At 43.2% G+C, this 14,669-nt stretch overlaps 1 protein-coding gene across 3 annotated transcripts in view; it reads left to right on the top strand.

The window, feature by feature from the left end:
• Positions 1-6: 6 nt before the first annotated feature.
• XPO6 (exportin 6) overlaps positions 7-14,669 on the top strand; it is a 59,878-nt gene continuing 45,215 nt past the window's right edge. For 2 of the 3 annotated variants that reach the window (XM_085313741.1, XM_085313740.1), the window contains exon 1: positions 7-91. In XM_085313741.1, the coding sequence (XP_085169867.1) occupies positions 89-91 (3 nt within the window). In that variant the 5' untranslated portion in view covers positions 7-88. Of the gene's footprint in view, positions 92-405; positions 423-14,669 lie in introns of those variants that run through there. The other variant, XM_085313742.1, reaches the window with a different exon arrangement.

The raw sequence follows: 14,669 nt of genomic DNA, 5'->3' as shown, positions 1-14,669 counted from the left end.
CATGGGCGGGGAGGGCCCGCCGCCGGCCGTGACATGAGCGCAGCGCGGCGCCCTGCCTAGAGCCGCTCCGCGGGAGCCGCCCGCAGCCATGGTGAGTGCGAGCGGGGGCGCCCGCCAGGGGCGGCCCGGCGGGGTCTGCGGCCTGCTCGGGGCCTGCGCCCGGCGGCGGCCCCGGGGCCGCGGGCAGCGACGGCGCAGCCTCCGCCCCGGCGGGAGGGCCGGAAGGCAGGAGTTCCCGCTGGGCGCCTTCGTGCGAGTGGGCGTGCGAAATCGTGGGTTCCCTCTAATGACAGCCGTAAATCTGCACCGTTCTCTTTCAGTTTAGCCTTGGAGAAGCCCTGCGAGTGGCCTGGATTGTTTTCGGTACAGAGCGTTATTTAATGCTTCTGCCGATACTAGTCTTCCGTCATCGCTGAGCAGTGGTAACCTTATTTGTTTCTGATACTGTGGTAACCTTATTTGTTTCTGATACTGTTGAGAGTTACAGACCTAAGGCATGCTTGATTTGCACGATCTCCGTTCTTGGTGATAAGGAAGAAGAGGCGTCTTTGATCCATCGGGTGCATTCGCAGTCAGGCTTGCAGAGCTGGTGGGTGGAAATCTGTCCTCCGAGTGTTGCGATGCTGCTCGGTATCGCAGCACTCAGTGCCCACAGTGCTATGCTAAGTGACAAATGTCATCTTTAGTTTTTCTTTCTGCACCCTACCTGGAAGGGAACTTAGTGCAGGGTGTATTGAGTTGGCAGTGGGAGTCTAAAGCAGCATACTTGCCGCGGATTGGTAAGTAGAGAGGTATGTTCAGCAGCACTGGATCTGCTCATGGAAAACTGTCTCTTGTCATAGCAGCGGTATCTTGCTGCTGAGAGTGCTGCCAGGTGAAGGCAGTAGTTGTTAGGCCACTAGTCACCCGCTTTCCATCTTAAACAATGAGGGATCAGGCCTTGCAATCCTCTTCTTCAGGAAACTGGGATCCTGACTTGTAATCACGAATGTTTTTGCTAAGGAGACAAAAAATGATGTCAGCGCATTACTTGATGTGTTTCTGGTATTCTTGCACTACTGCTAGTTTACTGAAACCGTATTCCTTGTAGCTCATCTAGCTTGAGTTTTGTTAGTCCCTTTGAGATGTTTTGGTAGCCCATGACGTATCTCCTGGGGTGGGATACAGCATCCTTTTAAAACATGAATAGCACACTGTTACTTGCAAATGTGGTTTTGCACACATTGCTTGATCAGTTGGAAGGGGCATATCTGCCTACGCAGAATGGACTCCCGACCTGTCTGCCAAATGGAATAGTATTTTCTAAATCTAGCTTCAGCAAAGCTAGGGGAAAAAGAAGATCTTATTAGTTCCCGAGTTCAAGAAATTGAATAAATATTATGGTTAAATTCTAAGAATTTGATAGATCTGTTGTGTGTAGCAAGCTCTAATTATGCATATAGAAAGAAGTAATCTACTAACCATTGCAAGTGGCGAAAGGAATTATTGATTCTTCCCTTGCCTGCAGATAGACATGCACATTTGGCCTGATGAATTACAGCTTTTTTTTCTTTTGAACATCAAATCGTTGGTTCACTTGAAAGCCAAGTAGGGGATGTGAACATCGAGCAGCAGTCATTGGGCTATGCTGCTGAACTTACCACTGTAATGCATCACAGGGCTAATGTGGAAGATTTTCCTTATGTTTTCATTTTCTTGAATTTTACAAATGGGTGTGTTCTTCCACTAATGCACTCGCCTTCCAAGAAACAGTTGGAAGGGTTGATTCTGAAGGTAAGATCCCATTAGGCATAGTGGGAGCAATAAAACGTAATTAAACCCCGCTATTAAAACATGGATTTGAGGAAGACGATTTTTTTAGCTGAAGTTGATGTGGGTTGAAACTTAAGGGTGTAAACAATAGAACCAATGATGAGTTAGAGCTTTCTCCCTGAAGTGGGGAGGAATGATGAAAACAACCCACTGCAAAGTCAATAAAAGAGCACCTATCAAAGGCAGCAGGGTAAACTGCAGTGTTACGCAGTGCACTCTAAAATCCCATCACAATGTCATAAATAGGTGCAAATTTAGTGTGATTTGATTCCACAAACTATCTTATGCCACCACTGAAAAGCTGTTTAGTGTTGTAGGAAACTTGAATCTGTAAGCAATCAGTCTCCTGGTTCTTGAGGTGTGAACAGTTCTTCGGCAGCTTTACTAAATCGAGCTTTGTGGTCATAAGAATGCGTGTGGCTGTTCTTGTGAGCTTGTGACGTGTCAGACTACTAGTGCGATTTGTGCATCTGGTAAATAACTTTTATACAGCATCCAGCTCGAGGTTTTTGTGGAGCGATGTGCATCAGTGTTGGTGATGTCTTGAGATCTCTGTGGGGGAAAAGAGGTGGGTAGAATATGGTCTTTGCAAATGGATTTCTTTAAACATAGAATAACTAGATCTGTCTTGCGTACTCAGATGGCACTCTTCAAACTTTCTTCTTCTTTAATAGACCAAGAAGTATAATTTAAACTAGTCAAATTTTAGGATCCATTTGGTGACTTTTAGCAGAAAGCTTCAATACACTGACTAGTCCTTGAATGCTTTCTTTTTTGCATCCAAGCTACACGTTTGTCATTCTGTCACTGATCTTTCACTTTTGTTTTGCTTCCATCAGAAAAGGTCGCTTATTTCTGAACTAGCAAGAGATCAGTGGCAGAAAACATCATGGGCTCTGGGCTGCAGAGTGCATTCTTCTATTATCTGTGATTTATAACCCACAAGCTATGAAAAGAACAACTTAGGAAAAAAGGTTTCTTCCAGGAAGTGCTATTTTCTTAAGTATCTGTCCTTAAAGACATCATAGAAAGTCAGCCCTCCGGCTGGAGGACTGGAAGCAGATTTCTTGCATGTACTGGCTTTACCCACAAAACAAGGCACTCTTCCATGGTATCGTTGGGTCTCATAAGCATGTAGCAAAGTGGAAAACATACAATAAAAGTAGAAGAGCATCTAGAGAAGCCTGCCTCCGTGTTCTGCATGAAGCAAATACATTTGTAAAAATGGATGTAGGCAGTGGCTGTGTATAGCTTGAGTCTTTTCCTAAGCTCTCCGTAGCAGCATCCTAGCTTTTATGTTATAGCTCCCATAATTACCTTGCAAATTGTTTTTGTAGCAGTAAAGTACTGTCATTTTCTTATGCCTAAAAGCTTGCTATGAAGAACTGACAATGACTTAAGCCTTCCATTTGCTAAGGAATAATGTCTGTCCGGATTGCAGAGTATTTAGCCAGCTGCAGATTATTCTGGTATTCTTCATCACCGAGGGGCTTGCTAAATTATCAGAATAGCTCATGTTTGTAATGTATGCCAGCATAGCTGAGGCTGCTGGCCCTGAAGCTGGATCAGGTCCATGAGGTGTCTGAACCATCCCTCATTTGTGGGACTGCTTCTGAGGCTCACGGGGAAGGTGGCAGGAAACTTTTTGCTTTTACAGCCACCTCTGTCTTGGCTGTCCCATCTCACCAGGGCCTCGTGCACTATGTTGTTTGGGCTGCTGCCGCCCCAGCGTGGAGCAGCTGAGCTGTGGGGATGTTTTGCCGTTTTCCTCTACATCTCTTGCTGTCATCAAGGTGCCTGTTGCAGAGCGCTCCGTGATTGCCGTGGCAGGCAGGAAGTGCCAGCGCATGACGGGATTGCCTCTGCTGTAAGGGGAGGTTTGCAAAGACCGAGTCAGAGAGCTGGAGCGTATCGTCCCTCCGGCAACTCTGTGCAAACTCCAGAACCGCTGCCGAACGTGCACCACCAGAACTAGACTAGTGCGGTGTAGGTTCTGTCAGCTGCCTGCGTATCCCGTAAGATACATAGTTTAAAAATAAAAGTCAACCTTTTTAAAAACCCTCTGACTCACTCTGCTGAGTAGAGAAGAGAATAGGAACTTCTCAGCTCTAGCCTCAGCGCTAACATCTGGCTTCCCTTTTTGGCCTTTCAGTCGCATAACATTTTGTGCCCCTATGGAGTATTATCTTCATTTTATTAAAACGTAAAATAAAAGCTAAGGCTTAAAGCCTATAAACTGTTTCATATATTTATTAGTTTTGCAGTAAAGCTTCTCCATAACTACAGAGTGTAGCACCGTGTGGTACGCGGCCCAGTGACCGGTTTTCTTCGTGGCAGCGCCGGCCTTTAGTGCTGTGGTCCGCCCGAGGTGGCTGCGTGTAAGTCATAAACCTGTAGGTCAGTTTGGGCAAAGTTAGAGGAAAGGGGGAATCGCAACTGAGCTTGTAGTTGAAAATTAATGTTAAGTGTGGCTATCGAGGCTATTTCTCCCATAATGAAAGTTGTTTCCCTGAAGAATATAGCTTAGTAGAATGGATGTACCTAATACCTCCCAGTATCTGTTACAGTTCTACGCAGCATGTTTCAAAGCCCTTAGTAACTAACGGAGGCTGCACCGGCTCCAGTCAGACTAAAAGCTGTTAAGGCAAATTTGTTGGGCTCTAATTTGCCTCAAGATCTACTCAACTATCTTGAAAAGCCTCTCCGCACTAGGTACTGTTGGTGGTAATCCACTGATGGATGAGTGTTCCTTGTTGAGATTACTTTAGCAGAAAAGCATTAACACCTGGCAAACGTAATTAAGTTCACGCAGGAACTCAGCACTGTGAAGAGACTGTTCAGTACTTAAAAGCTTTTATGAAGTTATACTCCAAATATTTTAATGCATACTGTTAGCTGTTGCCATTTGTCTCATTAATTGCTTGAACACGAGATCAAGGACAGGGAGCTGCTATTAATTTTTTAATGGATATGGGGGGTCTGCAAAATAAGATGTAGCTTTTATGTGTATACACTGATATCTGGTTGGTAGAATAATGTGTCTTAAAATCCTTAAAATCATTATTCTATATCAGTCAGCAGATACGCTCTTCTAGTATCTCTATTTGTATTTTAGTCCCTGCTGCTCTGGCCTCCTTTGTATCCTGAGTTTTCCTTTTTTTAGAGGAAATTTAAGTTATTTACCAGGTTCATTTTGCCAAAATAAGGCTTAGAATGCCAGTTATAATAATGTATACTAGTTCTGGTGTAAAGATTTGGAAACTCCAATGCAAATGTAAACATCAGCAGTTTTGTAGGAAAAAAAACACTTTTTCTAAATATGCAAGTGATCGATAGATGAATGAGTAATTTCTATGTAGCCTCTTTCTCTCTGCAAGCATGTGGTCAGAAATTCTCTGTGAGAGGTTCTGTGCTCTGGGAGACTGGGAAGTGGTGCAGATTTTCCATGCTGACTCCGGGCACAAGAGCATGTGAATTTTATGTAGGGGGATTCCTTTGTGAGGCAACTCTTCTCCAGCCTTTTTTTCCCTTATTTTTTGATTCCTGTTTAGAAGCAAGGTAGAAAGTTTTCACTCCATCTGAAGTGTTTCAGACACTGTTTCTTTTCTTTTTTTTTTTTAGCAACATCTGAAATTCTTTTCCTTTTTTTTTCCTCCCTAATCTTCATTGATCACCCTCCCATAGGGATTCTGTCCAGAATTACATTTCTTTTACGTTTTTCCAGCTCTTTGCATTCATGCTCCAAATTATCTTATTTGCTTTAGCATCTCCAAACTTGTGGCTGGGTCTGCAAGTCTGTGTCTATTTTTAGCAGCTTGATTTAATATTTTATTAAAGCTTTAATTGCAAGATGAATTTCATCTTGAGGGATTTTTATATTTCTTTTTTTTGAGGAAAGGCACATGCTTGTCTGTTTTGTATACTGGCTTGTGAGGAAGCCAAAATCAGTGTTGAATACATGGGACACTGCCTTCTAGAAGAAAGATTCCCCCCCCCCTTTTTTTGGGAGATGACTTTGAAAATTCTACGTTGTGCGTGCTTTATTCTCTCCAAGGGGTAAAAACAGTGAATCCTCCTGCACAGCAGTACTGATAGTCCTTTTCTTTTAGGTTGAGGGCTGTTTATTCCACTGAAGTTTATCCAAAAGGCTGTCTGGAGTGGTAGCTGATAAACAGCGTGTTTAAAACAAAGATCTGCAGAGGTGACTCTAAAGAAAGCTGTCTTGTCCTTCTCAGATTTGTCCTGCCCCTCCCCATTGCTCAGTTCCTTTGCTTGTGGAAAGGAAGACTCTGCTTTCTACAGCTTCTCAAGTTTCTCTCTGCAAGCATGAAAAAAAAAGGAAAGAGGAGGGAGATGCAATCTGCAGCCGGTAATCTCTGAAGTGCAAGAGCAGATGGACACTCAGGAGTGAGGGTTTCCCCGCTCTGGCCGGTCCCCGTGCCTGAGGTTAGGGGTGTACACGCTGGGAGGCTCGGACACCAGGAGCTCCTGTCTTGCTCTTGGGGAAACGTGATGGAAGAAAATGCTGCTTTACAGCAGCTCGCCACAAAGTTTCAGCAGCTGCTTCTAGTTTCCTGCTGGCAGGGTGCAGAGGAGGGGACCAGGTCGCGCTGGCCCCGCGGACCCTGGCGTGGGAAGGGTGGCCCTGCCCCGGGGGCTGCCCGCTGCCGTTCCCCTATGGCCGCAAGGAGATGCGGCCACGCGAGCTGGGTGCTGTTGTGAAACATCCCCGAGCACAGAAGCATCACAAACACCAACCTTTTGTTGTTCCTTAAGTGGACGAGATGTTTCTCCTGAATGCACCGTTTTTTGGGAACACTTAAAACACTCTTGTAGAGTTATTCCCATGGTAAGCGTTATACACCTTAGCTTCATTATACGCCCTTAAATGTCCAGCTCGGGTTTTAATGCTCTTACTAGGAGTTAAACTTAAAATGTTGCAGTTTTTCCTTCTCACTTTGACAGAGAGATGGGCATATTACAAAATATGCTCTCTTTGAATACTGCAGTCATACCTCCTTGGCGTTCCGGTCTGACCAGCGTGGTATATTGGGCTAGGTGTAATCTTTACCCCAAGAATTCTGTAGCCTAAATCTCACGTTGAGGGTGTTCTACGTAGCCTGGTGTTGGGAGAGCTTATCCTTGAGGTAACAGGCTTAACTCCTAGCAGGAGCAAATGTCAAAGAACTACCTGGAAAATACGTACCTGGGATTTCTTCGGAGCAGTTAAAATCTCGGTGCGGATTGCCTTTTGATTGAACGGCATCTAAAGAAAAGTGCCTTTTAAGAATATGCTGAATAATTGTTTTCTTCTTAGATTCACTTTCTTTGGTTGTAATACTGATCTAAATTAATATTCATGTGTGCATATGTTTTAAAGACTCGTTAAGTCAGGATTGCAACCAGATGCAAGTCAGGGGGCTTGTTTGCATAGTACTGAGTGTTGTCTGTAGGTTCAGATAAATAGGGGTTTATAATATTTACACTCTTGCAGGCAGTGAAGTGTTTGAGAAATGCTTTTGAAAATCTGTTAATACAGCTTGGACAGTTTTATGCTGATATGCAAGCATGCCAGGATTACACCCTTTACCAGATACCTCTCTTACTCTTTTTCATCCTTCTGTCTGGTCAAAGGCCCTACCATGCTGGAACACCTCGTGAGAAGAAAGTTTTTGAGCAATTTTAAGTATCAAATGTCCAGCCGTAAGAGCAACAAGAATAGTGTTCTTTGTAATAAAAACCAGTTAAAACTTCTTGCTAGCCAAACTTTAGCTAAAAGGCCTATAATTTCATCATGTTCCTTTTGTAAGTTCATCTTGCATGCTGCTGCACTGTTCGTGTATTATTCCAGACCATGCGAGCAAGAAGATTCAAGCCTTTTTCTTCAGCAGTTTGTAGTGGTTTATATTCCACATTACATCTCCCCTCCTTCCCCCCTACACACTTGTAGGCAAAACACAATGACCTTGGAAACTGTTTCCAGCCTGTCTTCTTTTAACCTAAATTTGCCTTGGAAGTGTTCTCTCAAAATGAATGATAAACTGTGTGTGTTTGTTTGGGCCACCCTTATGATCTTGTTTGTGCAAGCCTAGATTTGTTTGTGCAGATAAAATGGATAAGTAGATAATTGATTTTTGATTTTTACAATGTGACTACAGTCTGAAACTTCAGAGTGGCCCTTCCTACACTCACAGCACCTTACAAGGAAAAGGACAGGACCATCCACCGAGATATTGCAGGCTTGTTTTAGGGGTGGCACATTTTGGGGAAGCGGACAGAAGGAGGATGTGAGGTGATGGGACAGACTGTAACACTAAGATTGCAAAAGTGTTCCCCGCAGAGACGTGAATTTCTAGGCTTTGTTGGAAGATTTTAAGTTACTTGCGTACACTAGGAGAGAGCCAGAGTTATCTTGTGGTCTTTCAGCATCCAAAGATTGGCAGGTGCACAGCTGACCACTCACTGCAGATTTCTAATGTTCTGTTCATCTGAAAAGAATATGGTGGCTTTATGGTTTGTCTTGTTTTTCTGAATAATAGGATTTCATTCTGGGTGTTATTAGTGATGGCTTGAAAGTTGGTGGACAGCCACCAATCGCTATCTGAACCAGATGTCCACTGCAGTCTGTAGTCAGACTGCTGGATTTAAGTCATAATCCAGTCCAAAAAGCAAATCAAAAATCATTTCTTGTACTCTAGCAATATACAGTTTTATGATATAGAATACAGATCTTAGTAGCCTGTTTGGACACCTCTGCACGTCACGTAACTGTGTGCTGTTCTTGTGGCAACTGCTTGTTTGGGGAAATAACATGTTGCTGAGCCTTCCAGCAGCTAAACCACAGTAAATCAATCAGCAAGTCATCAGCACGTGACAAGCCAGCGCTCCCCGGGCTGCGTGGCCTTTACATCATGACTTGTCTAGGGCTGCTGCAATGCTCTTTCTCAGCACAAGCGTGGTTTATGCTTATATACATATAGTGTTAAAAAAAATAATTATAGCAAGCTAGCATAAAGTTTTTTTTATTATTAATCTCGTTTGGGATTCTGAAAGATATTATAGATCGTGAATTTTAATGCTTTATGGTTGCTGCATTTCCAAAGAATGAGTATCTCTTTTAAACAACTAAGCAAGTGTGAAATGGTTGGTGGAGGAGGACACACTTTCTCCGAAGTGTCTGGGTTAATTATATGGATTGTGTTATCCATTTATGTAGAATCTGGCCCAGACACTTGAGCCTGTTTATTAAAGTTCAGTCTTAAAAACTTGAAGCCTCGTTAGCTGAACCTGTCTGTACAAGGCGATTTAAGAAATACAATTCATTAGGTATTCTAAAAGCTGCTTGATTGCTTATATAGAGGACAATATTTGCGAGTAAGATGATCTCTTTATCCTATTGAAGAAATGAGATTATCACTTTTGATTCTCTATAGCATATTCTATGCAGCTGCATTCAGTCTGTGGTCATTTTTAGGCCTTAGCTGATGTTTAAGTATATCACTTTCTGAAGTGCAATCTGGGATTTCTAAAATGACAAGTTATTCCAGGCAGAGGGGCCCCTCAGCAGCTCTTGTGCTGGTCATCTGTTTCACCGTGGCAGAGGGGGTTGGATGGGTGTAGTTGACTTGATGTCTTGCTTTACTCCTCCATCTATTTCTTTGAGATAGAGCAATGGTTCATGACTTCTGTGGTAGATTTTTCAGCTTAAAATTGCGGTGTAACAAGCTGCAGTCATTGAAATGAATGAAACAGATGACCAGATGGTATTCTGCAACCAGAAAACCTCTCTTGAAATGGCACCAGGAACCTTAACTGTTATCACAGCACAGAATGAAGCTGAGTCTGGTTTCAGTTCATTCAACCACAAAAACATGTCTGAAATGCAACAAGGAAATTGAGAGTAAAGCCTGAGCATGCTTGATAGCGTCAGCAGTATACTGCAGGGGAGCACATGTGTTACAGGGGCTGGGCACTGTTTCCTATTTGAAGATTTCTGCTTCAGCCTCCTAGTTACATTGGACTGCTAAGGAGATAAGTTTGAAATGCCAGACTGGTTGTAAACCAGTGATTTTACTTCTAAAATTTTTAGTTGGAAAATGGTTAAATGTAGTTAGTAATACTGCCTTTGACTGCATCTGGGTACAGTGCACACCTCCTTTCTAGAAGATGCGTTGGGTGTTTTATATAACTTTGCTTTTTCAAATACTTCAAAATTCTGTTTTTGTTGCTCAAATGATACTGTACTTTGGTTCCTTCATGAATTTCGCTGTGTCTAGTGAACCAAAACTGCTCTGGGGAGTCACAGAAGTAGCAGTAATCTCTGTGCTTTGTCGGTGATCCCATAAGGAAGACTTCTGTGACCCACAAGAGCAGGTTTGAAGTGACCCGTGTCTTTCTGTGAGTGTAATTACTAATTTAGGTGTTCACTGTCATGTTATCTTAGGGCTTGGGCAGGGAGGTTCTCTGAAAGGCATCCTACTAATTCTTAAAGTAAATAATTTTTATGATGCTTTAGTACACATGCATGCACATTAAGTATGTGTATAATTAAATTAGTCTCAACTGAATGTCCTTGAAAATGATCTACAACACTAAAACAATTGTAAAATCCAATACATAAGAAAATACCGCTGTTAAAGTATAGTAGCTTGGAGTTTGATATGTGTAATTTATACTATTAAGTAATGCACAAAATTGGAAGCAGAAGTTTCTAAGGTGGAAAAGGAAGGGACAGTGTAATTTAGTAAAGGGAGCCAAAGCAGGATGATGTTGAGTTATTTTGTATTAGCAGTTTCTTTATTCTTCTTACTATTATTATTCTTTCCCATCCACTGGCTTGCTGGTGGCATTATAGAAACTTCCTGCTGAGGCCACTTAAAACCAGTGGGTAGCAGTTTTGTATTTTGTGTTCTCCCGCAGTCCCTTTTTGCTTGGAATAGCTACCCCCATCACAAGCACAAGCCCGAAGACGTAGCTGATGCTGCAGCAAGGCTGAGTAGGACGTGATAAGATCCAAACCTTGATAAGTAGGAAGGGGCTGTGTGTGTCTTGTCGTGCTGGTGGCAGGAGACATAGGGATAGGAAGGGGAACTAGAAGCAGGCTCAAAAATTTAGGAGGCCAGAAGAGAGTTGTGCTGGTTAGAGATCTACATTTTGTACTAACTTACAGTGTAGGGAGGCTTTATGGGCTGGTAGGTGGTAGCTAAGATGTCTTCAACGTGAGAAGCGCTTTGCAGACATCTTTCAACAGTGCAGGTGTTGAAGGGAGGATGGAACAAGAGTGGGTGTCTGAATTCAAAATGTGACGGGGGTACAGAAGGGTGATGAGTAACAGCTCCTTACCGGAAAGAGTCCCTCCTGTTCAGTTGTGTGGTGTAAACCCCATTTTTCCAACGGCAGAAGAAACTGTTGCAGTGCTGCCTGCAGGATGGTTGAAGTCACTGTTCTGACATTGCAGCTGCAGTTAGTGTCTTATTTAAGGAAGCTTTGTGGAGGGCTTATTTTCACTTGTCTCAGTTATATCTATCTCCAAACATTTTTTTTTCAAAACCAGCAACAGACATAATATGCCCCCCCTTACAGTTATCACGAGCAGGAGATGCCGTATTTAGAGCATCATTTGTATGATCAATACTCTACTGAGCAGCTAATAGCAAACTTTAAAAGGTTAACAGCTTGTGTTTTTATGGAAAGCCATTAGAGAAAAGCTTTCCTCCAAAAGGAAGAATCACTCTCCTTTTTAAAAGCATTTATTTATGAAAGCAAAATCTGACCGATTCTCTCCTCCAAGCAAAACTGATGTTTTGGAACTGTCTGAAACTTTGGACAATCCTAGTTTGTAGGATTGACCTTTAGAGAATGTAAAATGAAGGAAGAAGACGGCACATAAACTCTGAGAGAGCTCTTCTGAAGAAAACTTAAATAGCTTTATAAAGCACTTTCATATTTTCCGGAATGGCCTGATACTTTTTAATGGAGTCAGGGAGTATCATCTTTGGTCTTATGCAAGCTAAAATTAGTGATGTGTTTTCTCTTAAAATAAATGAACAATATCTAGACTGTAATCCATAAAAACATCCCTATGTCAGGTCAATGCAGCCCCAAATATTTATTTATAATCTCTATGCTGTCATGCTAATTATTTACAGTGAATGTATACTGATTTTACTCAGTTATTCTCCAGAACTGGATGAATAACTCATCCGGGCTGAATGTTTCAGTCATAAGGCTACAGACTAAAATTGTTACAGAGTTCTGTTTCGGTAGGGTGGTAGAGGACTTTGTTTCTTCAGAGCCTCGTGAGACAGAGTGAACTGGAGTTTAGATATCTGAAGATGTCATAACTTTTCAAATATCTATATGTATTTTTTTCCTTAATCAACACAAGTCAGGTAATGGTTCTCATATCTTAAAATATAATTGAATGGTAGCCATGGAATCAGCTGATACCCAGGTTTTGTGGATACCCTTTTTGCTACTCTGATGAATGGAGAATGTTTCTGAATGTGCAGTTACTTGATAGCAAATTCTGATTATTTCTCTCAAACAGATAGCAGTGATTTCAGTTCTGAATTTTTTACTTTCCTAGATGCACCAGAAGGGTATTGGTGCTTTGGAGTTCAAAAATGAATAGTATGAGTAGACACCTCTCGCTTGATGACCATTATAAAAATACACTTAAGGTTCATGAGACAAAAGTGGGAATGGTAAGGAAGTAGAGGGACGTAGCAGCTGAGATGTGTGCTGCTCCCACCATTACCCGCTCAGATCGGATGCCGCAGCTCCAAGAGGAGCTGACGTGTGGCATAGCCGGCGTCAGCCCGGCCCTTCACGGAGGGGACTCCGCTCGGCACCATACCTGGCTCCAAACTGTTCTTTTGTTTGTGTTATCTGGGTCCATCTTAGTGTAATTCAGCTTTGGGAGGCGTCCAAATAATTCTTGAGCTGGTGTGGAGGGAGGCGATGGGAAGGCAGCGGGGGGGGGGGAGTTTCGCAGCCCCCCTTTAGGTAGCAGCGAAGGTGCGAATTGCTGTATCTGGTCCCCCCCATCCCACCCCTGTAGTTATTTGCAGAGTGTAGCAGCGAATGTTATCTGCATGTCTTTGGGGAGGATCGACTGTGATATGTCCCTCCAAGATGCTACCTTGAAAGCAGTCTCTAGGGTCAGAGTATGGGTGTCCTAATGGAGTACAGTAACCTGCGGCTGTCGGTGCCTTTGCATTTAAATGCGCTTGTTTTTCCCCCCAGTGTTCACCAGCTTCTTCAGCTAACCAAGTTCTGAGCGACTGCAACGTCTTCGGCTGGGGGTTTTGCTGAATCTGGCGGCTAAAATCCTTTGTGTGGCAGTCCTAAGGGATTAGCTCAATCGTCATAGCATCTAGGAGACGAAGCGGTGGAGCTAGTGTAGGTAGTGACATGGCAAATTTCACCCCGATTGCTTTCAGTGAGTTGTGAAGTTTTTTGTGGTAAAAAGCTCACTTTACCTGTTCTGCAGGTAAACCTTGTTTGTTTGTTTTTGTTTGTTTGTTTTCTCTCAAATGGTTATAGAAGAGTAAATCTCATTCCTTGAAGGCTTTCTCTGGCCCTAAATACACTATTGGAGGAAGAGATCGGGTGGATTTTATGACTTGTGAAAATGAGTGGGAAGTATTTCTATCTTAATAGATTAATGTTTTGCAGTGCCTTGTGAAGGTGAGGGAAACTGCCAGGCCTTACCCAGAAAATCTGTAGTAAATTTTGCTAATGATGGTCCAGGCTCTGTGACTTTTCTGTGAAAATACCGACAGTGAAATTTGCTTGTGGCCCAAAGGGCTGCGTTCAGACCAGACAGCAGCAAAGTTTCAGTAATTAGTCTTTGCCAGGCAGTGCCCAGATTTCCTGCTCGGCGTACGGGAATGGTCACTAGCTTGCAATATTGCTAAGGGTAAATGAACAGCTAGTTTTTCAAAGCGGATGGTGGTGAACAGCACTTGCTTTTCTTCGGTGTGATCACACCATAGAGCCTTGGCGTAACTCCTGCTGGGCTGAACGCTCGCTTCTGACTTGCTGCGGGGTTTGGTCTTGTTGCAGATGTGAAGCCCTGTGCAGAGCTGAGGGGTCCTCTGAGGCAGTCGTTCATGAATCTGTGTTGCTGCTTGTTATCAGACTTCTTCCGCATTACTCGCTCAGACCCGGGTGATATTTTCCTGTTCCTTCATCCCTTTCTTCAACATAAGCTCCTAGAAGAAAGAAAAGTGCATGTTAAAGTGAATGATAATACTGAGGCACAGCTGGAAATAATAAAGACAGGTACAGCTGCAGGTCTTACAGTACTACTTCTATTGTGGTCTCATTATAGATAATCCACTTTCTGGAGTGACTAGATATGTGCAGTAAGCTTCCTCGGCAGCTGTCTGACAGCATGTGTCCTCCTTATCGTGATGACCTAGTTATTGGTCTATTTGAAAGGTGGGCGATTGCGGCATGCTCCAGAAATGGTTAACTTGAGGAATATCTAAAGGTATTAGCAATTGCAGAATGTCCCTGTCTCCCTTTTAAGTGGAGCCAAGAGCTAGAACTGGGTGTGCTTGATGGGACTATCAGCGAACACCCTGGGGAGAGCCTGGGAGGTGCTCCTGTTTGCAAAGCCGCTCATGGGCTGGGTTCTGATTGCTTCAGACAACTGGTGCTACTCCACCTTCCCTTGACAGCAAGTCTGGAACAGCAGGGAGAAGTCAAATAGGAGAATAAAGCAATCTCCGAGGTCACACTGTTTCCTTCTGCCCCAAATCCGTCCTGGAATCTAGCCAGCTTCAGAGCATATAGAGCTTTCTCCATAAAATCTTGTTTGGAGGTGCCTGATAAATATCAGGTGATTT

Source organism: Rhea americana, unplaced genomic scaffold, assembly GCF_003343005.1.
Source record: "Rhea americana isolate MKP2758 unplaced genomic scaffold, rheAme1 scaffold_394, whole genome shotgun sequence".
NCBI lineage: Eukaryota > Metazoa > Chordata > Aves > Rheiformes > Rheidae > Rhea > Rhea americana.
Note: the sequence above shows the minus strand (reverse complement) of the source record. Positions and strands in the feature narration are given on the sequence as shown.